The sequence below is a fragment of the Cimex lectularius genome, unplaced genomic scaffold (genome assembly GCF_000648675.2).
Source record: "Cimex lectularius strain Harlan isolate CLEC.00 unplaced genomic scaffold, Clec_2.1 scaffold38, whole genome shotgun sequence".
Lineage (NCBI taxonomy): Eukaryota > Metazoa > Arthropoda > Insecta > Hemiptera > Cimicidae > Cimex > Cimex lectularius.
In genome coordinates, this window is record NW_019392638.1 from 1,843,500 (window position 1) to 1,871,258 (window position 27,759).

Below are 27,759 nucleotides of genomic sequence, written 5' to 3' on the forward strand. Positions count from 1 at the left end.
TTCCCATTAATCATGTTAATACCTAATTTATCTTCTTAATTATGCTATTTATATTTTAATTTTATTCTTAACTGTTGGCATGATACATTATCATTGATCAAGTGGTTTATATTCTCTAAATGAATAATTGAATGTTAAACGTCATTAAGCGCGTTTAATGTTTAAACAATATTACGAGCGGGTGTACCAGAAATGTTTTGCTAAGATTAAGGTTAAAAATCTTTTTCTACAAGACAAAGAACAATAAGACGGGGTGACGAAGACAGATGACTACCTACTTAAAGCTTTAATAGAAAATAATATTGTTCGTATATTGTTCGATAGATAACTAACGGACGTGTTTGCTGTATAGCATATGTTATCTATTTGCACTAACATGATTGTATATTTTTATCTCATCCGTATTCATGGAGCACAAGGTGAAAGTTTTTAGGAGACGGTAAGTTGCCTAAAATATGGCAAAGTGCAACATTAATCCTCTTTCTAAAAAGAACAGAGTATTTTGAGCATAAACTAAAAAAAAAAAAAAAAAAAAAAAAAAAAAAAAAAAAAAAAAAAAAAAAATGTTACGGAAGAAAATAAACGCTGTTGTTGTTATGAAGGGCGAAGTTTAATTTGAAAATATCAGGAGTAAATGTATTTGTAAATAGACTTTTACGGCAATTTTAGTGAAATGTGATGTAACGTAAATGAGATCATTTCGATGAAAGGCTGTAAGTGTAAGTAAGGGTCAAGAAGGCCAGGGTTGAGACCACTTCTCACAGAACAATACGTCCCCTCTAGGGAGGTCCGACCATTGTACGTACCACCAATAGTCTTAAGTACAAAGTCATGATTGAAATTGCACTGAAACGTCTTAAAATATGACGATACGATTTCGCTTCAATGGCCTTTTTGTTACCCAGGATACAATTTCTGAACGGATAATAGGAAATGTGTCTAAAAATTAATGGAAACTTCCACTAGAATGATCAAATAACTTCAGGCTTCAAATAACTTCATTTCTATTCGAAATTTTTCAGTACAAGTTTATTTAAAATATTTTTTAGTGAAATAGATTTATTATTTGTTTAGTGGTAAAAATCAATTTGTTTGTTTCCGATCATTTCGGACTGGGCCTATTATCAAAAGAGTTTCGGCATTTAAGCATCATCAGGGGTAGGATCAACGGAAGAATCAGGAATAAGAAGCAAACAGGAAAAACATTATGTAATATTTTGCTGTTATCCCATCTTCATCTGTTGGTATAATATACCAGGTACACACCATCCACTTCGCAAACCTGAAGAAGAATCTCACAATTAAGAACAAATTTATTTGTTTATTTTGTTATTCTTCCGTTTAAAACTGTTACGAAAATTCAGATAAAGCTAGGATATCTTTGGTCTTTATAAGAGAGAATGTTTAAAAGATGATGAACGTGTTTCCAGGTCGTTTACTCTATCAATTCCCATCGCGGAATGTTTTGAGCAATAATTGAGAAACAGTCACGGTTTTTAACATTAAAAATAACTAAGAACTTACAAAACCATTTTCAACTTAGACAAACCGCCATTCCTGTTCCTAAAGGCAATTTCATTAAGTGTTATACTAACTCCACATGCTACCACCGGATAGTTTTTACAAACTCAATCATTTAATCATAATTTCTTAGGTTGAGTCTCGGAATAGTCGCAAGCTCAGATCTAAAGAGTTGGTGCGGTACAATTTCGATTCCATTCATTTGTTCGAGCTTTTGTATTGAAAAGCAGCCAAAGTCTAATTGTATGGACAATTAGTTCGATGTACGTTCACCACTTGGGTTTTGAATCATCTGCTCCTATGTCTACAAGCGGAGTTATCAGTTAGGTTTCTTAAATTGGAGATTAAAAGTTAACTATGACAAATCTAGACAGTGTACGAATTTAGTCTGTAAGCTCGTTTTTAACAGAAGAATGTGGACCCTTCAAGAAAGAGTCGTCTGAAGGAGCGAGGTCGGTGCTAAAGGGTTGGTGCTGTTGAACCGGATTATGGTACTACGGTCATAGTTGGCACTGATTGAAGGAAAGCTACTTTTGTTTTTTCCGAAATGAAAGACATTTTTCGTAAAAACTGATTTGCTAAAGGCAATAAATTAAAATGAATTTTTTCATAACAGCAATGAAAAACAAAGAAATTCTAAGAAAGACGGAATTGTGCGACAAGTGTATTAATCAACCAAGTCCAAAGGGGGTAGATGTATAATTCAGTCAAAACTTGCCTTCCGAAATAATCCCGGCAATCAACGTTATTAGAAGTGTGTCTATTGACAATTAACAATGTTATGCCCAAGTCCTTCACACTTTGGAGTTAACTAGATTTTCCTAATTATCGAAGCGGGTGATCGCCCAAACGAGATTTACGCCTGACACTGCCCCATCACCCCAACATTTTGATCGATACGGGCTTATCCATCTGCAAAATATGCAATTTAGGTTGTATGCCATTTATTCAAAGAGGGTTAGATTTGAGCGGAAACGGAGAATCGAACCATCTACTCAAAGAAATAACAAATTCCACGGGAATTGATGTCTTTACCTTGCATGCACAAGTATGCTAAAAGGAAATAAAACAGAGAACCAGATACATAACCAAAGTCTAATTTAAATTTACTACGGCTTAGAAATTAAGTTAAAAGAAAAAGAACTTAAGTTTTAAACTTTTCACCGCTTTGCAAAACAAATAATTTAGAAACTACATAATTAAGTGTATTAAAACGACCAATTTAAAATAAATCATTTCGCTTCTTGCCTTCTTTTCAAACTGCTAATTGGCTAAAACATTTCGAAAACCATTGCATTCACTAGAAAATAAACGTTAAATCTTGTTTAACACATATTTAGGACTAACAAACATTAAAACTTAATGAAATGTTTGTTGATCAATAAAAAAATATCTTTACATTAGCTATGTTTAGTTCCATGCTATTTTCTAAAGTCATATTTATCTATTGTGAACATTTCCATGCTAAAATGTCAAACCCTTATAACAACTATTGTTTGTATTGTAGGTTATTGAACATATATTGCAACATGGAATTTTTATTTTGAACAAAAGTTTTTCAATCTCATGATATGAGCCCTCTTCAGTGTTAATGTAAAAGGACTCACGTCATGCAATCGAAACGTTTTGTTAAAAAGTAAAATTCCATGATACAATTGATTAAATCCACTATATTTCCTGGTCCGATTGACCAAATAACCCCTTCAATTAACAAATCCCTAAGTAAGGTATTGGTTGAAATGAAAAAGGTAGTCTCTCGAGCGGGATTCGAACCTACGACCTTCGGCTATTCGGGTAAATACGCCGCTGCTCTACCGCTTGAGCTATCGTGACTTCGATCCACTCGGACATCAACCTCCCACCTCAACCTACCTTTCGAATTGAAAAATGGCAAAAAGGAGAGAAAATTCGAAAGGTTGTAGGTTGAGATGGGGAGTTGGTGTCCGAGTGGTAGAGTAGCGGCTTATTTAGCCGAAGGTCGTGGGTTCGTATCCCGCTCGTGACACTAGCTTTTTCATTTCAACGAATACCTTACGTAGGGCTTAGTTAATTGAAGGATACAATTTATGTTCAATTACAATACAAACAATAAATAAATTTAAAATAAATAGGAAAACAAATAATTATTATTAAATATATATTGATTTATATGGTATAACTGTAACCACTCTCTCTGTAGTTTATGTTTTTGCTGAATCCTAGGCAAACGGGTACTTGAATATTTAGTGGTATGTGTAATATGCTTTGTAACATAAACAGTAATGGATGAAGATGCAATAAAGGTTTCAATTTTATTTAAAAAAATATATGAAAAAATCTCAAACATTTTCTACTTATTTCTAAGAAGATAAAATCAAAACCGTAGCTACAATTTTAAATGTGTTATTAGCTCTAACAAATATAAAAAAAACCATATGTGTTTAGTGGTCCTAATTGACCATATTAATTATATCAATTAATTATTCTTTTTATCTAAGGTCTTGATCGAGATGAAAAAGTTAATGTCACTAGCGGGATTCGAACCCACAACTTTCGGCTCAATATTCCGTTGCTATAACTAGATAGTTTAAGTGGTTAGAACAGCGGCATATTGGGCCAAAGGTCGTGGGTTCGAATCTCGCTCGTGACACTAACTTTTTAACCAAGACCTTATATAAAAATAATAATAATTTTATTAAACAAAAAATTAAACACAATTCTTTCTGGAAATTTTGGAAAATTTGAAAAAAACAAATTCAATACTTTTGTTTGAAGAATTCTCAAATCTTACCTAAACTCATTTGTCATATTTTTTTTGCATATACAATATAAATATACAGGGTGGTTTGCAAAAACAGATATTAGGTGATAGTAAACTGAAAATTGAACAGAATGCCACAAAATGAATTTTCTGTCCTACTCCGTCGAAATGATACAATTTTAAATTTTTTTCGAAAATAACGGACTTGTCACACTAAAATTAATTTTCTCCCTTATCCGAGTATCGAGTATCTTTCAGCAAAGTGAAGGCAATTTTTAAAAACAAGGTTAAATTGTCTATGGAATGAGTCATCTACTGAACTCTTTCAGTCCGTTTCGTTGGCATAAAAAATTTAAACATTGGTTGATCATTGAGCAATTTCAATAATTTAACGAGATAGTCAGGAGCTTTGACAATTTGTAGGAAGATTTTTGATTGAAAAGTTTAGGTGTGCTGATTTTGGATGGCTTGATTCTACGTTGTGTGCTCAAAGTGTTGGCAGTCATGTTAGTTTTGAGTCAAAACACATTTCAGTCCTAAACGTTTCCACGCCATCTGTTCAGTTCTGGCCTATTAGTCCTTCTGGGGGATTCCGAATCGATAGCTCGTTATTATTAATGTATTGGAAGCTTTTGAAGGTCATCTTGGAAGTTTGAGGTAGCTTGGATAAGATAGTGGTAGAACGTAAAGTTGTGATGTCATCTGCATACAAAAGTCAGCAGTATAAATGATTTACTGTGTGTGGTATACAGTATGGGACCAAGAATGCAGGCTTGTATTTGCTTCCTCACCTCACGCTCAGAGGTCAGTTAAATTCCAGAATAAGGTAATAAGGGGTGGGTAGGAATCGTTTAAGCTTATAAAGGATGCCTTGTGCCAGACCATATCAAAAGCCTGGGCCAATCCAGGAATGTACCCAAGCTGTATCCTTTGTTCTCTGAAGAGTAGAAAATTATGTCAATTACTTTTAAACGTAGCTGGATCGTGGAAAGATTATTATTCTGTTAATTATTATTCTGTTGTGAATATCTTATAAACGATAATCTGCTCTTCGTTATTTGACTTTTGAATATTCATGGCGTTTACTACTCGTTCGATCCGAAGAATTGAAGTTCAACTTAATCGCTGAGGTCGACTCAGTAACTCAAATTAATTATATCCCGACTGGAATGCATGAAAATATTTTCTCTCTGTGTTTAAGTTTTGTAATAAGGAATAATAATAAGATAACAACGTTTTACAGGAGAAAACTGACGTTATTTTTTCAGAAGCATCTCTGGAAATAGGTTGAATTCGATTTCTAAAATTTATCACTCCCACTCGCTCCAAACCCACATCAGTCGTCGTTTATATTTTCAGAATCGAATGAGTAATTAGCCTAATTGTTGGCTTTCATCAGTCGGGAATGTAGGAATGAAGGGGCAACATTTTAAAAACTCGCGTTGCGGAATGATAAATCCAAGAAAAAATTCCTGGTGTTCCAAATAAGTTTAATAAAATCTGTTTGATAGTGCTGTGATGTTTTATGACTAGTGAAAATTAAGAAGATAAAATAAAAAACGAAGGTATACATTTAATATGTATTTACAACACACCAGTTACAACGGTATTGTATGTCAAAACGTTTTATTCTAAATGCTTTCCGATATTTTGACAATTCGGTCAGTAATAAAAACCATCTTCTCAAAAACTTATTGCGATGAAATAAGAATCATGAAAATGAAAGATGAATAATAAATCATTTTATATCAGTCATTTCTCGTATATACTATACTATAGATGGTTCAGGACGATGGTCTTTAATTTCTGTTTGTGTGGACAGTTGCTTGATGACTGTTGAAATGGTAGTCCCTTCCTCGAATGTATCTAAAATCTCATTGGAAATACTCGAAAAGTTACGTTATCGTTGATTATTGGAATGGATATGGAAGTTAAGGTAGAAATCATTCGAAAGGATGGGTTTGCTTGTTGGCCAGTTTGTGGTAATCTTTCCCTTTATTTCGTTTTTGTAATATGTATTATAATTCGCGCATATGTCCAAGTATTTACAAGGTAGGTTATACGGAGAACGCTATTATACATTTTGGTTAGCAGAATAATGGGTTTCCAATGAAATGTTTTATAATAGTCCTGAGGCACCACAGCATGGTGCGTACTTTTCACCTGAGCGTCTCCATATGAAATTATGCCCATCTCTGAGTACAACTCTCAGCTCATCTGTAAATAGAATTCCCTATTCTTTCAATGTACAATTCATATGTTCCCGTATGTAAAGCCTGGCCATTTTCTGAGCTGTGGTTAGAAGAGGTCCATGGACCGGATGCCGGGCCCTGAGGTTATTTTCATTGAGCCTTCTTCTTATAGTGGTGGAGGAAATCAAACCATTTCAGATTGTCATATCAGATTTCATATTGTCAGATTGTCATATCAGGTTTCGTAGAGCGTAATGACGGAAGAACCTTATCGCCTTTCTCCGTAGACCTAGCTCGACCCTGTTTTGGCCTTGTAGTGTAAGACCTTGTTTCTCTGAAGCGCCGAAGAATTCTTCCTATTGTAGGGTGATTTTACACTCAGCCTCTTGGCGACTTCGCGCTGGCTGTATCCTTCTTAATAATGTTTTGACCCTGACACTGTCATACTCAGTGAAATGAATACTTCATGCAATGCTTTGGCGTAATGCTGCAGTTTCTTAAAGCCTGATGACGGGAGAACCTACCGTCTTTCTCCGTAGACCTAGCTCGACCCTTTTTTGGCCTTCTAGTGTGAGACCTTGTTTCTCTGAAGCGCCGAAGAACTCTTCCTATTGTAGGGTGATTTTACACTCCTTCTCCTGGCGACTTCGCGCTGGCTGTATCCTTCTTAATAATGTTTTGACCTTGACACTGTCATACTTACTAAATGAATATTGCATGCAATGCTTTGGCATAATGATACTTTTTGTACAAATAAGATTAATAAGTACAAACGTAAATAAAAGAAGTAAAAAAAGCATTGCTTACTTCTATTAATTATTCTTTTTATCTAAAGTCTTGTTTGAGATGAAAAAGCTAGTGTCACGAGCGGGATTCGAACCCACGACCTTCGGCTCAAAACGCCGCTATGCCGAAGGTCGTGGGTTCGAACCCGCTTGACACTAACTTTTTTCCTCTCAACCAAGACTTTAGATAAAAAGAATAATTAATTGAAATAATTAACATTGTAAATTATTAAGCATTATTTACTGTTTATTCTCACTACGATAGCTCCTAATTACCTGTAACCATTGAAGAAAGATAATTGATTTAATTTTGAACTAACTAAATAAATTGAGCGATGCGTTAAATTTCTCCATCAGTTTATTATAATTGTAATATATTTCTAATATGTAAGATAAGATATTTTATAAACTGCTTGTACTAGTGGGGCATTGCGCGTAATAGTATAAAGTAAATCAATAAATAAGGACTTTGAGTAAAAATCTATTGGCAGATGTAATATCAATACATCACGCATTTCAAAATTCTTCATGGAAATATCCGTTTAATGAAATTAATAAATAAACTATATGGCATTTTGAATGTACAACGTGATAATTCAATCATGATCATGAATATATTTGAATATATTGTAAATGCCCAATGGGCATTGGTCGTACGTAGACAATCCAAAAGGATTCTTGTATTTTATCGATTTGTTTTGACAACAGTTTAAAAATATAAATAAGGCGCTGCCCACATTTTTCGTAGAAAGCATGCTCCTTTGTTTACTTTCGCCTATGTCGGTTAAATCTTGTACGACATCCTCACAGGGTGCATGAAAATTCACTTTAAACATCAAGAAGAGAAATCCCAGACACGTGCCTCAGACGGCAGTCACGGACGGAGTTTTTTCACGGGGCTTAGCACCCGGCTGTATATCTGGATTTTGCCGAAAACGCGGGCCGGGGCCTCCTTTTTGAAATAATAACAAACTTATGGTGATAAGTCCGCGAGAGTCTGGCTGGAGTCGGATTTGAATAAAATTACCGGGACTCAAGGGTGTGAGACTGAAAACTTCGTTGAACAAATATCCAATATTGATATTATTATAAAATCTGTAATTTGAAATAGTTTAAACAAAATTCTTCCTGTACAATTTATTTTCTGCTTATATCTGCTTAGAACTGATAAATAATGCTTAGCGATTGGATAAGAAGAGGTATAATAATCATAATAGTGGGCCTCCTGATGCAATTTATTCAGAGCACACAGGCCCGAAGGCCAGATGGAGCTTTATTATATTCCTTTCCAATCTCCTCCCCAACGAGGTCTATTTGTAAACAAGATACAATTTGTTTGTCTCAGAACACCTGGTTCTACTAAACATTCAAGGGATCACTCATGCCGTCGTTCCCGTGCTTTATGCGCCCAAGAAAAAAAGAACGGGGAAATAAAATCATTTCCTGCCCTCAAATTATTTCAGAATGTTCTTTTTTTTCACAGGAGATAATGGCATGGGGAAGAAGAAAAATATAAAATAAAAAAGAAATTGAGCCGGGCCGGTGGAAGTTAAAGAATAAAAACCGATCCTGATCGCCTTTTCAAAGGATATAAATGTCAGCTTTTGCCTGCAACTCCGCCAAAGTTGCCAGCGATAAAGTTTCTCCCTCTTGCGTATTAATTTGTCTCCCGTGAAGCAACAAGGTCAAATTGGAAATGGAAAAAAAGAACCCTTTTGTATTTTCTGAAATATTAACTGCTAATAGTCTTTTATTTGGAATTGAATTAATTTCCAGACAATGATTTACAAAGATTTACTTAATTACACAAAACGTTTTATTAAGTGTTTAATTGATCAAGATTAAATAAACACATATCCAACTCTGGTAAGCATTCCAAACTACCGTATCATCCTAATTATATGTTTCTTTTTAAATAAAGTAAATTCTGTCTGTTCCTGTTAAACTATTTCAGAACCAAAGAAGGATGTTTATTAAGTGCTATTATCTCAATTTATTAATAGCATTTACAATTATATTTGTGGTTTATTTAAAGGGTAGAAATATCGGATCACGGATGGAAGCCACAAAAAAATAATCCTAAAGAATCACATCCTTTCCTCTCTACTTAGTTGGGGCGAGAGGAACATGGGCGATGTCCGACATTGAAAAGGCTGATACTTTCGCCCAATTCTTCGTGAGACTTTTACTCCCAATCCTGATTCGGAAATGGCTTCTAACGGCACAGAAATCCATGACTCACCTTTACCTCCACAACCAGTCATCCTTCCAGAAGTAAAATATATGCAGGGTCGATTGAAACAGCTCAAGTCCTCTGGCTTTGATCTCATCACGACCCACATCCTCGGAGAACTCCCTAAAACAAACCATCATACTACTGACGTACCTTTACTATCTCCCTCCACTCATTTGTCATTGCTCTGGAAATACATCCAACATTAAGTTGTTAAAACCCGGTAAACTCGTCCATAATGTTTTTCCCTAATGCACAATCAGTATACTCCCCCTCTTGTCATATGTATTCGAGAAGATGCTCCTCAAACGATTAATCCCGACACTCAGCTCCTCAACCTTCTCCCAGATCATTAGTTTATCTTCCGACCACAACACCCCCCTACCCAGCAAGTGGTTCGCGTTGTAGACTGCTTATCCTTATCCTTCGAGCGCAATGAATAATGTGCGGTGACCTTTCTTGACGTGTCACAAGCAATGACCGCGTGTGGTATGAATACCTGTATATGCGCATCCTTCCAGTTACCTTCTACCTATTTGGCAACCGAATCCATTCCTACCTAACCAAACGATTCTTCAGAGTACGCCAAGGATTGGCCTACTCCGCCTATTGTCCTCTGGGAGCGGGAGTATCTTAGGTCAGCGTACTTGGGCCGATCCTTTACCTCCTTTACACCGCAGATATCCCTACTTCACCCTCCACCATCCTTGCCTCCTTCGCTGTACTATCCTCTGATCGCACAATTGCTTTGCAAAACTCCAGGTACGTTCCGAAAATAGCCGAATGGGGCTAACACTGGCGTATAAAGCTTAATGAAAACAATGCATTCGAAACAAAACCCCTCATACAATATTCCTTAATATCCTGAACCTTCTTCAACCCAAAAAGAGACTACATATCCTAACCTGGGTTCCATCTAGACTCAAGACGAAACTGGAACAACCACTCACAACTAAAAGGAGTTTAATTAAACAAACGTTTCCGTCTACTCTACAGGGTACTGGCAAGCAAATCTAACGTTTCAGCGAAAAATAGACAATCTGCAGCCATCTAAATCCAATCTTTACGTATGTACTAGAACTGTAGGGCACCACCAAACCTTCCAGCATTCAAATGATACTTTCCTCCATTCCAAAGTCCTCAGAAACGTAGTCAATCCTTCTTACTGTTTCATCATCACCCTTCATAATGACATCCAAATCCCTTTCGTGCAAAAAATAATCACCGAAACGTTTTCTATTTTTCACAATAAACTCTCCTCTTCCCAATCGAGTTACCTTATCCTTTTCCAATAGAAAACTCTCTTACAATCCCACTAGAAGATTGAAGAGGATATGGCCTCGCGACCTACTAATGTAGGATCCTTAGGTCTAAAGTCAATTCCCTTTTTTTTCGTTTCCAACCGCACCATTGATAACGACGTACATGTTCCCTTTAAAAAAAGTTGCGAAATCCGACTATAAACCATTTCCTACTAATCCTAATCTTCCTCGAGTATAACTTTCCTCCTGATCTCTTCCCAACAATCCTCGTCGATGTCCAAAAAGGCCAATGAACAGATGACCTGCTCTCAGAGAGTGCGAGTGATAAAATGATTTGGGAATGTTATAGCTTCTCCACTCGATGTTATTGCTTTGACAAGATTTTAAAAATTTATTATTTCTATATATATGACACTTATTAAACAAGTAGCACATATATTTGTTAATTTAATATTTAAAGTAATAGATAATTAGAAAGTTATTTTTTAAACAAACGAAATACCTAGTTCATTTAGTCAGTTCGTAACATATTGACAACAGGGAAATCTCACAATTATTACAATAATTACTTTCAGTATTATGTTCTTTGTACACACCATGAATTGTTTTATTTCATTCTGTGACCTACTGTTTGAGTGAAGTAATAATTGCATCGGTGGTCCCAGGTTTTTTCCATAAAGGGCGAGAGTCAAATTAAAACCACCTCCTTTCAGACTCTCTGTTATGGATTGACGTTTTATCAGAGGAAGTTTATAAAGATGAGCAACTGGTACTGAATATACAGCGAAGGCGGGAGTAATTTTCCTGAATAAAAGAACCTCTTCTCGGCCTCCGTCTGGGTTCATTCATCAAGGACGAAGACCACTTGCGATCCATCATGGCATGACCGAAGAAAATCGATGCATCGGATACGAAACTTGTGTGGATTTATTTTCTACTTTTCCGTTGAACCTCCTCTTCGAAGACGGGGCGCGTCCTCCTCCGTACAGATAAAAGTAACTGAGGGCAGTTTTATTTTATAATGTAAATGTGAGAGCTTTGGGAATAATGCATGCCGCTTTGGATCAACTTCACCGTTTCCACCCCGCTCACTTGACTGGAACTTCTATTTATTTACTTCGGGACTGTTCCCAGTAAGAGGATGACGCTGTTCCAAAGGAAAACACTCCGCCTCGTTGAGTTGCAGCTGATGAAAAAAAGTCAACAGGAACGGTTTGACTTGTCAAAGAATTTTCTTCTTTTCTGTCCTGCCTATGTGTTATAGAGCTTTTTATTTAATTATAAAACTCAGAGCTTATAGATACATTTCATTAAAAAAATATAGAAAAAACAGCAAGTGGGTTAATTAAATAAATCGCAAAGTTAAATTTTTTAAAAGTTCCAATCAACTTGACAAACCACGATCAAATGGGCAAAACTTCAGCAACTGGTGAACAAGTCTATAGTTTTAAAACTTAACTTTTTAATCAAAGTGAAACATTCAAAACTCCTAGGGGTTGAAAATTTTCTAAATATTATAGGATTATCGATTTATGTTTGCAAATAGAACTTCTGCTCTGTCACCTCAGATCCACCTATTCTCGCTGTTGTTCTGAGAAATCATTAATCACTTTCAACCGGCACTCTTTGTCATGGCAATTTGTCATTCGGGTCCCTCACTGAAGATGGCTCAATGCCGAGACGCGTGTGAGCAGGTCAACATACCCGGGAGTGAAGACGAACCCAATAGCGACTAGTAGACCAACAACCAGCATCAATTTGTCATAAGCTGTTGCAAAGAGTTTATTTAAAATTGGACCTTTTTTTCGTGGTTTTTACCACAGTACCAAAGGTTAATGCTTCTAAAAATAGTTGAGTATAGGATCGACAACAGATCAATGATTGGAAGAAAATCAAATGCTGGTCAATTGAAAGAGACAGTCATTTTTGCCGAGCTTTAAAAGATTTTTTTCCCTTTCTCATGGGCTTTATTTGTATAAACATTTATATCAAGTTATTACATTTTGAGATTATCACAGTGTTTCAGAAAAATTATTTATATAGTAACCCTTATCTACTAATAATAAATTGACACATAGATTTGATTTCTACTCCACTTGAGTCAAATTCTGAGTTGAGAAAAATAACAATTATATATATTAATAAATTAGTGTCAGGTACTAAGTATACAGATCTTTAGGCTGAATAAACTTACAAAATCTTTTTAAAGTATACTGTCACAGATTGTATCAATAAAAGGTTTAACAATTAAAAACAAGAGTCATTCTGACTTTTTGGTATTTTAAATGTTTACACAAATATAGGGAAGGAGAAAATATATTGGTAAGTGACAAAGAACAAAATAATCCAGGTTTCGTCCTGGTCCAATTCTTTACGAATTAATTTATACAATTTGGTTCAAAATTCCAAGAACAACAAACAAGAAAAAATACGGTTTGAAAACTTTCTCTCTCAGGAATATTTCCAAAAGAAGATCGTGGAATTGCTTGGCTTCAAAAGTTGTTTTTACTTGGATAATTTACTCCATGGATATTACTGGTATTAAATCATATACAATTTTAAACACTGATACGTTAAACCTTACGGAAAAACATTTTATTACTTAAATACTACGTGCAATAAAAATAACGCATTGCTTCCAAATATGAAGGCCACATTGTGATCCACGATTACCACTGTCTACAGATTGATTCTTGAGATTTCATGTAATAAGAAATAGGTTTCTCTTTATTATTGCCAAATATATAAATATTTGCCTCGTTATAATAATTATGATTATATCTTTATGAGGAACATGCGTTTTATAATATCTCCGAAGCTCGGCAAAAGTGGCTATTGTCACATTGAATTAACTAGCATTTGAATTTTATACAAGCTTCTAAAGATAGTTTTTAATAATTGTGGCATATTAGAGATTGAATAAACTGTCCAAAACTTTTATATGCTCAATATGTTCATTATTTTATCTTGTCCTGATGAACCAATTGTTGGTGGTTTATTTAAAAATTTAAGGAGCACGAAAGGCTTGACAGACAGATAATGTTTATCATTTTATGTTTACTGATTATCTTGTTCTAAATTGAGGCCACATGGTTAGTCAAACTCAATAAATATATCATAAATAAGATTTCATTCTATCAGTTTATTCCACATTTAAAGTTTTAAATAACATACATTTACAGATTATGTTTAGAAAATGTAACAAGTGTATTCTTTTGAGGTTCTTCTTGGAATCTACTTGTTGCTTCTTATAGGGAGAACAAAAATCATATTCTAGGGGTCTTTTATTTTTGCCTAAGAAATATGTGAAAGGAACTAGGGCGAGATTAAATGGTCTTGGCGTTGGTTGGGGGACTCTCGGCAATATGAATTCTGATTTTATACTAGGCTATAAGAGAACCCTCACTTTATATTGCGATTCAGGGTGAAAAACTCGTATTTATGCCCAAGGTTGGTAAAGTATGAAGGAATTGGTGAAAAGGAGGCTGACGTGACGTGAATTCGAATCCTCCCCGAGGGTCAAGACAACGGACCCAACTGGACAAAAAGCAGGAAAATGCATTTTGCAAATTTGTCTTGTCACATCGAGGCAGAATTATCTGTGATTATTTATCCCAGTTAAAACTTTAATAATATTGAAATTCTTCTAATCAGAGAATTTTACACGAGTCTAAAGTGAATAGATAAAATTCGAACATAATCTCCGTTCAATGATAAAATCTGTTTGTCATAAATTAAAATTAATATGGTTTTAAATCAACCTGTAAGTTTTACTAACAATAACAATTAAGACGTTAAAGTTTCTGCTGTTGATCGGCCTTTGCCGCAAACCTATAAGTTTTGCAGTCGACCGGTTTCTTCTGAACCCCGATAGAGTCGTAAGGTAATCAATTCTTGTCAAAATACTCCCAATCCCGAAATCCACCCCTACAGAATAAATATTGTGTGCAATATCAACATGCTGCTATGAGCGTCATAATCTGTTTCATATCATCTGAGACAATACTGAATTTCAGAACCTCGACGTTAATAAGTTGATGGGAGGATGCCTTTGGGCACCGACTGCAAGCTCAGATGATGGGAAGCCATGACTCCTATATCTGAAAAGCCCCAGAGCAGTACTGCTGTAGCTCGGGGGAGCAAGAGATGACGTGTACAACTCGATGATGTGTTGTGGAATGGCGTCTGCGGAATCAAACTTATTTATGACCACCAGCCAGTATGTTGTTCATGTACGCCTCGGTGTTGCATATAAGCCAGCTGATGCGTTGAACTGGGCGGACCTCAAAGGAAGAGCAAGAACAGAGCGTTACGACAGCACCAGAAGCCCTATTTCAGGGCCGATGGTATAGTCGCGGAGCCATATCGGGGCGTACATGGTGGTTTAGATTGCCAAGGTTGATCCTTACACTGTCATTTGTATCCCCGAAGTCGTTCCCGGACATAGTCTGCTGCCATATGGACAGAGTCAGAAGCTTTGTTCTTCCTGTCTAGCGTGACCTAGCCAGTAAACCCCCAACCTAGTAGCCAGGACCGATGGAAGTGGAAGAGGACAAGGGCCAGAAGGACCAGAGAATATGGAAAAAGACCATATGGAAAGAAAGATGCCACAGGACGATCGCCATGGAAAGATCTCGCTATATATAGAGAAAATTGGCTTTGGTAAATTTCTTAGAGAAAATGGGCTCAGTGATCAATGGAATGTAAAGATCTCCAAGACGTAATCTTTTGTTTGAACTTAATATTTTACCCAGCCGTTTTGAGACTCTTTTTTAACATTGTACACAAGGAGATTCCAAACCAAACACAATTTTTATAAAGTGATCTGGGGTGCTTACTTACAAACAACAGGATTTTTATTAAATCAAATTTGTACTTTAACGTAGGTTCAATCCTATATTCTGTTAAAATTTTGCCGAATAGTAGCATTAATATTTTATACTTAACATTTATTCTTTGCTAGTTGTAAATTAGGTTTGATTTTAATGGGGAATTTATGTTTATATTAATATACTTTTCAAAAAGAGAACGTTTGAATAATACGAATGAAAGCAGTGCCAGAGAATCACTCTTAAGCACCACCCTGTAAATTACATCGGCCACACCTAAGTAATAAGATACCATATATTTCCATTAAATTAAATACTAATTATTACTAATAATATACCATAGGTTTTAAAGCTTATGGTAAATTTATTAAATAAAATTAGCTGTTATTTTTACATTTCGTCGCTTTTTCGACAATTCTAAAACTCTCCCTGATGTACAATTTTACACGGGCGGTAGTGTACGTTCAAAAGGAAAGCTAGCCGCGATATTAGGAACGTGTAGAGATGAAAAGCATGTCCTGGGACAATGCACTCGAATTCTTTATAAAGGCCGACCGGCGGAAGGTTTATCTCCAGAATTATTTTTGCTCAAACAATTTTCAAATTAAATGCCACGTAAACCCATTGTATAGGTTGATTTTTCAGGCAAGGTTTTATTAAACTATTGTATTAAACGTGTTTTCAGTATTTCGTCGCACTTTTTCTAATATTAGCATGATATAAAATTACAAAAAAGAAAGGAAAGAAAAAAAGAGATATGACTGCTTAGGTTTCTGTCTGTGAGGTCGTTAGTTGTCAATGTAACCTCTTTTAACATTTTCTGCGACATGGTAGCATTTCAGCTTGAATCCATAATTCATGTTTCATTATTCATGTTTTGATCAGTTTCCTTCAATTGTTTTAAACCCATCTGTACACCATCCAATTGTGTTTGATTATCTCCTGGTTTAGTCTATTAAAACTTGAGAGGATTGCAAGGCTGTTGCAAAGGATGCTTCCGGGATAATACAGACTGTTTCCATATCTACGTTCCTCGTTACTTCCGGTTTTATTTTTTATTGATGTATGCCCAATATGTTTAGTTCCCATCCAATTTGCTTTTTGTTTGGTATCTGTATGTGGTTTTACTACCTTTTCCTTGTATATTGCCAATGGAGGTAAGTTTATTCGGGTTTCTACGACACCTGATGTATTCAATGCCCCTGTGAAATTCCATAGATTTGCATAAACCTTTGTACGCTGCCTATTTTTTCTTGTTTTTGTTGAATTTTAGTCCTCAAGATTAATATACCTTAAGAGATCTTAGGTCGTATTACTGCCGGGTTTTCTTTGTTGTCTACCGAGTCCAACAGATGCCCGCCTGGTCCGTACCTTTGGTTGCCTTTGGAAAAACAACCAACCCGACACAATATTATTAATTTCAAATAAACATTTAGTTTGCAAAGAAATTACTGGTTAGATAGAACTTCCCGCTTTGCGAATATAAAATGAGAATATTATTAACAAATTCCATATTCAGATCACCGTGATATGACGACTGCCTCGGGGAGAAAGTTCCGGAAAATGAACTCCGAAAAGGGCAATAAAAAGAAGAAACAGCAAGGAAAATTGATTTAGAGGAAAACAAGTTTATCAAGACTGAATAGGTGATCGCATCGCAGGGAAGTCCCTTACCTTTAAAAAATTCATATGCCTTATAACATAAGTGTTTTCTGTAAGGGAATAGAGTCTACCTTATAAATATTTTTGTTGCTATAGTGACAAAGTTGTTCTGTGTTTTAATTTGTGGTGTATACAGATGAATAATAAAAATCATTCCTGCCAGGTAGAAATATATATTTGATAACTCGGCATAGATTTACAATCGAAACATTCTAAACTTCAACTGGAATGAATCGTTCGTTTTTTTGTAAACAAACGAAACTTTTTCTACTGTAAAATAAATTATGTTTGACTTTCGGTCGACTAGAAAGTGAACGGTAAATGTTTAAAGAGTTAAATAGTTTCTCTTCATTTAAACTAGAAAACAAAATAAATGTTTAGACATTTTAAAGAAAAAAGTTAATGTTGGTATGATTAAATAAATATAGAAATAAATTAGTATCTTATGGATTAAAGAAATATACAATCAACAAGAGAAGTCATCTCATTCAGAATGTACATACACATTTCTTAGGTTCGAATGTATACACCAGGTTACATTTAATTCAATATATTTAGGATTAATGGCGTCTTTTCACATATATAGATAGAGAATATGTGTGTGTTTGTGAAAGAGAGAGAGAGAGAGAGAGAGAGAGAGAGAGAGAGAGAGAGAGAGAGAGTGAGAGAGAGAGAGAGAGAGTGAGAGTGAGTAAATGAGAGTGAGAGAAAACGGGAGAGAGTGAGAGAGAGAGAGAGAGTGAGTAAGTGAGAGTGAGAGAAAACGAGAGCGAGTGAGAGAGAGTGAGAAAGGGAGTACAAACTGGAAATATTAGATAGATACTGAAAAGGAGATAACTTACAGATAGTGACTGATATAAAAATATAAGAAGATAAGTGATAGTGAAAGAAAGAGAACAAGAAAGAGAGAGAGACAGTAAAAAACGTAAATTTTAGAAAGTTAGATATTCGCATATTATGATAGACGCAATATAAAAACACGAGAAAGTGAGAGTAAAACCCAGCGAAGGAGACAGATAGATAGGTAGATAGATCGATACCTAAATAGAGAGAGAAAAAGAAAAGGAGAAAGGGTAAGAGGGCGAGTGAGAAGGTTAGTTAATTCCAGTGGGAATTAGTAAAAAATGTAAATGTAGATACTAACAGAGAAAAAACTTACAGATAGTGATAGTTGCAAGAGTACAAAAGTAAGAGATAGGGAGGAAGAAAGAGAAAAATAGGGAGAAATCAGAGAGAGTGAGAGGAGTTAGAGAAAGTGAGAGAGAGAGAGAGTGAGAGTGTGTGTGAGAAAGTGGGAGTTGGTGATAGAGACAGGGTGTTCGAAATAAAAACATAACAAAGAAATCACTTTATCAATGAGTTAAATTGCAATCAGTTAACATATATTTAAAACCAATTTATATTAGATTTATGTATTTTACCTACTTACATTTTATTGACATATACAGACAGAAAGACAGACTAGGTGAAAGTGAGTTGAATAGAGCTAGAGTAGAGCTTGAACGGCGCACAAATCAACAGTACAGCACGTACTCGAAGTTATGCTGGTTTAGTATCACAAATAGAAATAAATGTTCGACAGCTTCCAAACCCATGTCGAAAAATATGTAATTATATAGTAGGTGATTATTATTATTAAATCCATCATATTTCGTGGTCTGAGGTTACATTTAATTCAATATATTTAGGATTAATGACTTGTTTCAATACAGATAGAAAATGTGTGTGTGTGATTGTGAAATAGAGAGAGAAAAAGATGGTGAGAAGGAAAGAGCGGGTGAGAGTGTAAGAAAGAGAGAGAGAGAGAGAGAAAGAGAGAGAGAGAAAGAGAGAGAGAGAGAAAGAGAGAGAGAGAGAGAGAAACAATTGTAAATATTTGATAGATACTGAAAGAGAGAGAAACAATTTATATTGGAGTTTTATATATATACACATACACACACAAAATCATTATAATTATGCTAGTACAGACAAAGACTGGGTGAAAATGAATTAAACGGCGCACAATTCAACAGTTCTGCATGTCCTCGAAGTTATGATGGTTTAGTATCACAAGTAGAAATAAATGCTGGAGATTACCATAATTTCCAAATCAACGACGAACAAAAACATAAATTTGTAATTTTATTGTAAGTGGTTATTATTATTTTTTATTATTCCAAAATGAATAGTTTGTTTTTTCTAAAGAAAGGAAACTTTTTCTACTTTAAAATAAAATATGTTTGACTTTTGGTCGGTTATAGAAATTGGACGCTAAATTCTTAAAAAGTTAAACCTTTTCTCTTTAGTTAAACTGGAAAACACAATAATTGTTTAAACATTATATAGAATACACGGTAATGTTGGTCTAATTAAATAAATATAGAAATAAATGAATATCTTATAGATTAAAGAAATATACAATCAAGGAAGAAGTTATCTCATTCAGAATGTACATACACATTTCTTAGATTCGAATGTTCTACACCGGGTTACATTTAATTCAATATATTTAGGATTAATGGCGCGGTGGAAAACATGTACACCCTGATTTAACAGCTCTTGAATAAAACAGAAGGGATGAATCACGCTCCTGGACAAGAGAAGAGGAAGAGAGAGGAAAAAGGGAAAAACTGGCGGAGAAGGATGAGGAAAGGCTTTAAAATAATACCGCACCCCGGCCGGGGTAATCCGCAAGATCCTATTATCGTCAGTCCCTAGGGAAAGTCCTCCCGATATAAAATAATATCTGAGGTAATGATGGTGAGCTTTAGCCGTAATTACCCAGATCGATGGGACTCCGGGTGAAATTGGTTGGAAACGGTCTACTACTTTGCTCCTTTTAGGGTTTTGTTACGGGTCTGAAAGAAGGGTCGGGGTCTGATTCTTTTTCCCTTCAACATGCACAAGCCCTATCCAGAATCTCGACCTATTTCGCATTTGTTCCCTTTCACCCCTTGAAACACCCCATTGCTCTCTTGAAAATCACGTCTTCGTTAATCGATTCAAGGCCCAAACGTCGGAACGTCGGAAGAATTATTGTACAATGGATTTTGGATTGAAGAAATGGAAGGTTTTTTTGAGGTAGGCACCATATAGATCAAGTCTGTGGAGTCACTTTTTATCCCAAGTTATGAGATCGCATTCGAAGATGATATGGGTCGTTGTTTCTTCATCCTCAGAGCATAATCTACAAATAAAGATTTGGCATCTTTTGTTTGAAGCGACAGTACACATTGAGTCGATGAGATCAGGCTGTATCATTTGCCTAAGTGAAATTCCAGCATAATAGTCTGTTGTATTTGACCTTGCAGTCAGTTCGTTTTAGTCGGATTGGTGTGTTCCAAGCGAGGTTATTTTTTAGTTGTAGTCCAAGATTTGAAGGTGAAAGCTGTCAGGAGGAAGATTTTTGCGGTTAAGAGTAACATCTTTAACGTAGGGAGTGCCGAAAGAGAATCGGAAAAGATTATTAAGGTGGCAGAGGCTATATAATGGATATTAATGGCAGTGAGTATAGCCAGGGGTTCAGCGGTGAAAGTAGAACAAAAATAATCGCAAACGATAGACTCAGATCAACATTTGTATGTTGATGTTGTCATCATATCCTGTACCAGCTTCAGATCTGTCAGTGAAAACAATTTATACTCCGTAATTTACAGATCTGAACTTGAGGAATTCATCCTTAAATATAAATTAGCTTTAGGGGCTAAGTTTTAAAATACTTAAGGATTATAAAAATAAATGGCCATGTCTTTTATAAAAACACACTCGGTATAAGTAATATTTGTATAAATTAATCAAAAAGAATTTTTTTTTTAAATTTGAATTGTTGGGCCTAATGCATGTTAATCATCTCGCAGACCACAGATAGAAATGACACGATTCTTTTTAATTGTTCTGTTTTGGGATGTTCACGTTACAGGTCTAAATAAAATAAGAAAAAATGGTAGTAGCTTATGAAATCTGGGCGTTCCTGGTTATAATTTATAATTACTCGTCAGGATCAGAAGCGTAAGCGGTGGCCACGTCCAAACTAAACAAAAAATTATAATATTGTTGACCAATTTTTTCCAGAAAATATTTACCGTCCCCTCTTCCGATTATATTTACTTTTAATTCCAACGAGGCGTGGTCTTTCAATTTTACCGAGTGACACAATGGGAGCGGTTGAGGAACCCCTTAATGCACTCTGAAATTTAAAGTAGTGGATTGTTGGTTTTTTTCCTCCGGAAAGCTTTAGGGGGGATTGATCGGCCTCCGCTCCGCGAGAAAGAGGCAGGGAAGTGCAGGAAAAAATGTTGCCTGGGCTTGTTTTCGGTCTAATTTTTTCCTTTTTTTAATATTTCAGGTAGAATGGCGGAGGGCCCGATGACGCTAGGCGCCCTGTACCGGGTTTGGCTTATCAGGTGCAGGGAGTCGAGAAAGCTAGTTCTTGTCGTCGTAGCTATAGCTCTCCTTCTGGACAACATGCTTCTTACAACAGTGGGTAAGTTGAAATAACTTCTTCTCAAGGTATTTTCACTTATAAGACCAAGTTTAAATGAATAAGAATATTTCTAATTTATTCTTATTCTATTAATTTTAATTAATTTAGCCGATCTTGTTAGATGGATAAAACAAAATAAAAAATACAAACCAAAAACAAAAAAATTGTTAATCCTCGTTTTAAATAACGGATTTACTTACGAATAATAAACATGAATATTACTCATTTAAACAAACACCTTTTCTCGTCTTTTATCCATTTTAATCCAGTTGTATTCTCTTTAACCATGGAAAGACATCATCATGAACCAGAAATTCGCAATATTATTATGAGAATAAGTCATCGACCGGAAGTGGATAAAGTAGAGGCAGTTCCGAGAGACTGGAAGTGCCAATAGGATGCCTGATAGTGGATCAAGGGAGGATAGAAATATTGTAATTGCGGCAAAACGCATGCAATAAGATGTTTTGGCAAGGCATTTATCAACACAAACGATTTGTAATAGTTTGTGGGAAGTTGGCATCACATCGTGTGCCCCTTTGAGACATGTGCAGCAACAGCCCGCCATCAACAACTCAGGAGAATATGGGCAGAGAGCGTTTAGAATTGGAATGCTGTTATGTCTACTGAAGAGTCGCATTACTGTCTGTATAGTGATAGCAGGAGACGAACAGTCTACCGAGAACAGGGGATGCGTTCGTACTCTCTTAAGTGCAGTTTGGAAGAGGCGGTGTAATGGTCTGGGGATTTACACTCAAGACGTACTGGACTCCATATTGTCGAAGGCGACTTCACCGCAGTTATGCCCAAAAAAATATCGAAGAATGATCTCTCAAACCAGGGATCTCGTTGGCAGGGATTTTCTATTTCCGGATGACAATGCCAGACCACATAAAACCTCATTTCAATGTTTAGAAAACCTGCGAATTTGTCATCTGCCCCTCCCCCCATTTACCAAAGAACATACACCTTTACTGAAACCTTTCTCTGGTTTGACGATATTTACTTCAAATTTATTAAAAATATTCTTTGCTTGTTTGAGCAGCATATGTTGACAGGTTTAAAGTGCAATTTTCTTTACAAAAACAATCAATTTTAAGTTAGGTGATGAGATCTTCTTTAGAGGTCATATGGAACAAAAAACACCTTTATAGGGTGTGTCGAGCTTTCGGTGGATTATTCCGCCATCATCAGGGCCGATTTATTAAAAAAAATGAATAACAAAGTACATGTCAGTATTACAGAAAATTTACAACCAATATCTACAACCAAAATTTGAAATTTATATAAAGCTTAGAATTTTTAAAATTTTTAAGAATTAAAGTAAGATAGTTAAAGGAAAACTCACACACTAACTTACTTAAATGATTTAACAAAAATAATATACTATATATAAAGTATATAATACTTTATATAAATTTCAAATTCTGGTTGTAAATAATCTCATGCAGCTTGTTATTCTTTTTTCATCTCAATGGGTCAAGTAAATGCAACAGCTTAATATTAAATTAGTTTTTATTTATGTTAATTTGGTTTTTATGCTGTGATGATGGTGGAATAATACACAGAAAGCTCGGCACACCCTATAAAGGTGTTTTTTGTTCCATATGACCTCGAAAGAAGATCTCATCACCCAAACTTAATTTCCTGCAGGCCGATAAACATCCAAAACAACAATCAATTTTGATAATGTAATAACAATTGGCCATATAAGCTTAACTAATTAAAGATTTTGCAATGTACGTTAATTAAGGTATATTAAAAAATAGTTTTGATCTGCCCGAAATCGGATGTTATTAGCTCGAATTTGGATCTTCAGTTTTAAGTAAATTGGCTACAGCTATACTAAGAGGCTAGTGCTGAACAAGAATTTTAAGAAACAAGTACAATGTTTACAGAAAAGGTATAAAATGAATATTGTACAAAGTGAAAAGAATGAGAATACAAAAAAAAAAAAAAAAATTAAAAAAATCTAGTCCAATTACTTGGCTTTTTGGTTTGACGAGAGGTTTAGACGCTGTGACCCTCTGTCAGATTAATTCAGCTTTAAACCGATTTCTGACAGCGAACCTAGGCGGACCAGAAATCAATTTTGTCGTACTGGGAACATTATTGCAGATTCTATGAATCTTTTAAATGAGTCGAAAATTGGTGCCAATAAGGGATAAAAAATGGACTTTTTCAAGTCCAAGAATAAACAAATCGCTTGCAAATTAAACGTTTCAAATAAGCCATACTTCGATTTAATTTATCCTCCAACATGTCCTCTCAGAACTTTATCGAACCACATAATCCGATCAGAAACTTGGAGGATAGAACCACTAAACGGAGGATTTGGTGAACGACCACTCAGACCAATCTATTCATGCTGCCACACAGCCTTTTTTTAACGTTTTTTTTAAACACGCACATTAAAAATGAGTTTACAAATCAAAATTATTGTTTTGAGTTTATTTCAAAGTTACATTACAACCAATGAGTCACATTTACAACAGCTCTGAAGTTTTATGTATTAGCTCCTCTTTCAGAACTTCCTATTCATTACGAAATGTATATTAGTTTAAAGAGTTTAGATTTAGAAATCGTTCAAGAATTTTCAACACAAGTTAATTATTTATTTTACGTCGGAAAAGTTCAACGGCAAGGCACAAAAACAATCACCTCTGTTTAAAGTCCCAGTTTGACGAGGCGGCAAATTGGAGAGTATCAGAACTTTCTATACAATTCCCACGATTAATTGTGGTCACCCTGGTGTTTTTCCGACCTGTCCTCGTGTTATTGACGATTGTCAAGTGCTATTGACACAACCGAGCTGTCAGGAGCATGCCTCCGGTCGGCCGAGCCTCCCCTGTTCTCTTCATAATCCACTCACGCTTATACCGGTATTAAATAATATCCCAGCCGAGGCAAATACGCAAATCCCGGGGACATGTTTGCCTTTGCCAAATAAATGTTTCAGAGGAATTTCAACTTATAGGCCTGCATCTTATTGAGAAAAATTCAGGTTCTTGTTTTCTTTTAACAGCATTTCAAATCTAAATTTAGGACTAGATTAGGATTTCTATGTAATTTCACCGGCTTATTAAGCAAGGATAAAGTGGTAGTGAGAAGTGACACAAAAATGTTTACGTCGGAGTTAACATGTAAATCAAAGGTCTTGTTGCCTTTCGAAGCGGATGAGGTGTGATATGAAGCCGACGCGGTTCAGCACCGAATCAAATTGGAAGCCGGCTGAAAAATGTCCACGCCTGCCAACCATGAGATTGATGCAAAACCAATAGAACGAGAAAATTAGACGAACCTATAGAAAAACAGTGTGTGCCGCCTGACAAAAAATTAAATTAATTCAAGTTTATTCGATCGCTCATCATTTAAGATCTCATTGGCCTTTAAGAAATTTTTATGAAACTTAATGAACGTTTTGTCTTTTATGGTATGAAATTTTACTGTTTTAATAACTATATTGCCTGCTGATTTTTTGCTTCACTTCTTCACCCCAAAATGGTGCTACAAGATTGAGTATGGAAAGAGAAAATGACATATGAAATGCGAATAAAAATAGCTAAGATCACAACAGACAAACAAAATGTTTGGGGTCATAAATTTAGTTTTTGAGAATATTTATGAGAATATTTGAAAAATATTTAGTTATTGAGATAGGTAAAGACAAAGATTGATAAATATGAAACAAATTGGTAATTGGTGCTATATAGATAGAATAGAGGGTGGGAGAAAAATAGAGACAGGTAGGTAGATAGAGAGATAGGTAGAGGGAGAATGTGTATGTGAGATGTAGAGGGAGATGATGAGAGGGAAAGAGAAAGTGAAAGTGAGATAAAAAGAGAAAGAGAAAAAGAAAGAGATAGAAAGATAGATAGATAGATAGATAGATAGATAGATAGAGATAGATAGATAGATAGAGAGAGAGAGAGAGAATAAAAAACGTAAATTTTATAGTTGGATATTCGCATATTATGATAAATAAATACAATATAAAAACATGAGAAAGTGAAAAAGACAGACACAGACTGGGTGAAAATGAGTTGAACGGCACACAATTCAACAGTTCTGCAAGTGCTCGAAGTTATGATGGTTTAGTATCACAAGTAGAAATAAATGCTCGACAGATTACCACAATTTCCAAATCAACGTCGTACAATAATATAAATTTGAAATTTTATTGTAAGTGGTTATTATTTTTTTATTATTCCAAAATGCATATTTTTTTTTATAAACAAATGAAACTTTTTCTACTGTCATTCTTAAAAAGTTAAACATTTTCTCTTCTATTAAACTGGAAAACGTTTCAACATTATAAATAATACAAGTTAATGGTGGTCTAACTAAATTTATCTCATTCAGAATATATATACATATTTCTTAGGTTCGAATGTATACACCAGGTTACATTTAATTCAATATATTTAGGATTAATGGCGTCTTTCAATATAGATAGAGAATGTGTGTGTGTGTGTGTGTGTGTGTGTGTGTGTGTGTTTGTATACATAGAGAGAAAGATATGGTGAACGAGAAAGAGGATGCGACAGGGAGTGAGAGAGAGAGAGAGTGTGGGAAAGAGGGAATTTAAAAAATTTAAAAAATGTAAATATTAGATAGATACTGAAAGAAAGAGAAAGAGAACATGAAAGAAAGAAAGAGAGAGACAGAAAGTAAAACAACCGTAAATTTTATAGATAGATATTTGCATATTATGATAGATAAAATATAAAAACACGAGAAAGAGCGTAAAAGGCTATAAGGATATAAATAGATAGGTGGATAGATCGATACCTAGATAGAGAGAGAAAAGGAGAAGGATAAAGGGTAAGAGGGAGGGAGAGAAAAAGTGAAAGAAGGCAAGTGAAAGTTAGCAAAAAATGTAAATGTAGATACTGAGAGAGAGAAAAACTTACAGATAGTGATAGAACAAAAAGTAAGTGATAGGGAGGTAGAAAAAAAACGAGGATAGTGAGAGGAGTTAGAGAAAGTAAGAGAGAGGGGGAGTGGGTGAGAAAGTAGAAGATGGCGATAGAGATAGAGAATTCGAAATAAACAAATAAAAAGGAATTCAATTTATTGATAAGTTTAATTACTGTCGGTTAACATCTGTTTAAAAACAATTTATATTAGATTTATATATTACCTACTTATATTTTATTTACTTAGACAGACAGAAAGACAGACACGGACTGGTTGAAAGTGAGTTGAACAGAGCTAGAGTAGAGGTTGAACGGCGCCCAAATCAACAGTTTCGCACGTCCTCAAAGTTATGCTGGTTTAGTATCATGATTAGAAATAAATGCTCCACAGATTACCAACATTTCGCAATCAACGTCGGACAAAAATATAAATATATGATTTTATGGTAAGTGGTTATTCTTTTTTTATTATTGCCAAACTGCATTAATTTATGCAATAGGCAGATAAGGCTAAAAAAACAATAGCTTATTCAACGTGAATATGTGCCGATGACCAACATTAGGCTGCCTCTTCCACTGCACGATTTGAAATGTAGGACAGCTTTATGTGCTTAGCTGGTCACAAAGCCATATGCTGAACAGTAACGGGCCTAGGATGCTCCCTCGATGAACACCGGAATGAACACAATGGATCTTATTCCGTACATGGAAGAAACGATCAAGTAGGATTTTAAGATGAGATAGTACGTACTTGATAGAAAAAATTTGATTTTCACCAATAGACCAAACGCGATGTAATGCCTGGGGGCCTTAAAAGTTACTTTACATGACGTCTACAACTCGATGGATTGAATACGAAAGCGAAATTAGTGGTCATAATTTTGTTTCTGGGTAGGAGTTCTTGCACGCTGGATGACTAACTTATCAAATACTTTCCGAGGAAATTAATGAGGGAGCGAGAAAATAACGCCAGGATTTATTTTTCGAGATAGATTAAGACGTTAAAAGTCCCCGACAGTTTGAATATGCCGAATTTCGAATTTTGTAAAAACAGCGAAATTTATAGGCTTATAATCATATATTTATGATGTGTGTCTGGCAGGTAAATCGTCAAATTTTCCGAACCGGTTTACTCGTGTTAAACTACGACG

General features: G+C 35.2%; 1 protein-coding gene across 1 annotated transcript in view; it reads left to right on the plus strand.

Annotated features, from left to right (window-relative positions):
• The window catches only part of LOC106670038 (synaptic vesicular amine transporter), an 83,173-nt gene that overhangs the window by 36,213 nt on the left and 19,201 nt on the right, over positions 1-27,759 (plus strand). The window contains exon 2 of the mRNA XM_014400025.2: positions 21,552-21,689. Coding sequence (XP_014255511.1) covers positions 21,557-21,689 — 133 coding nt within the window. The 5' untranslated portion in view covers positions 21,552-21,556. The remainder of the gene's footprint in view (positions 1-21,551; positions 21,690-27,759) is intronic.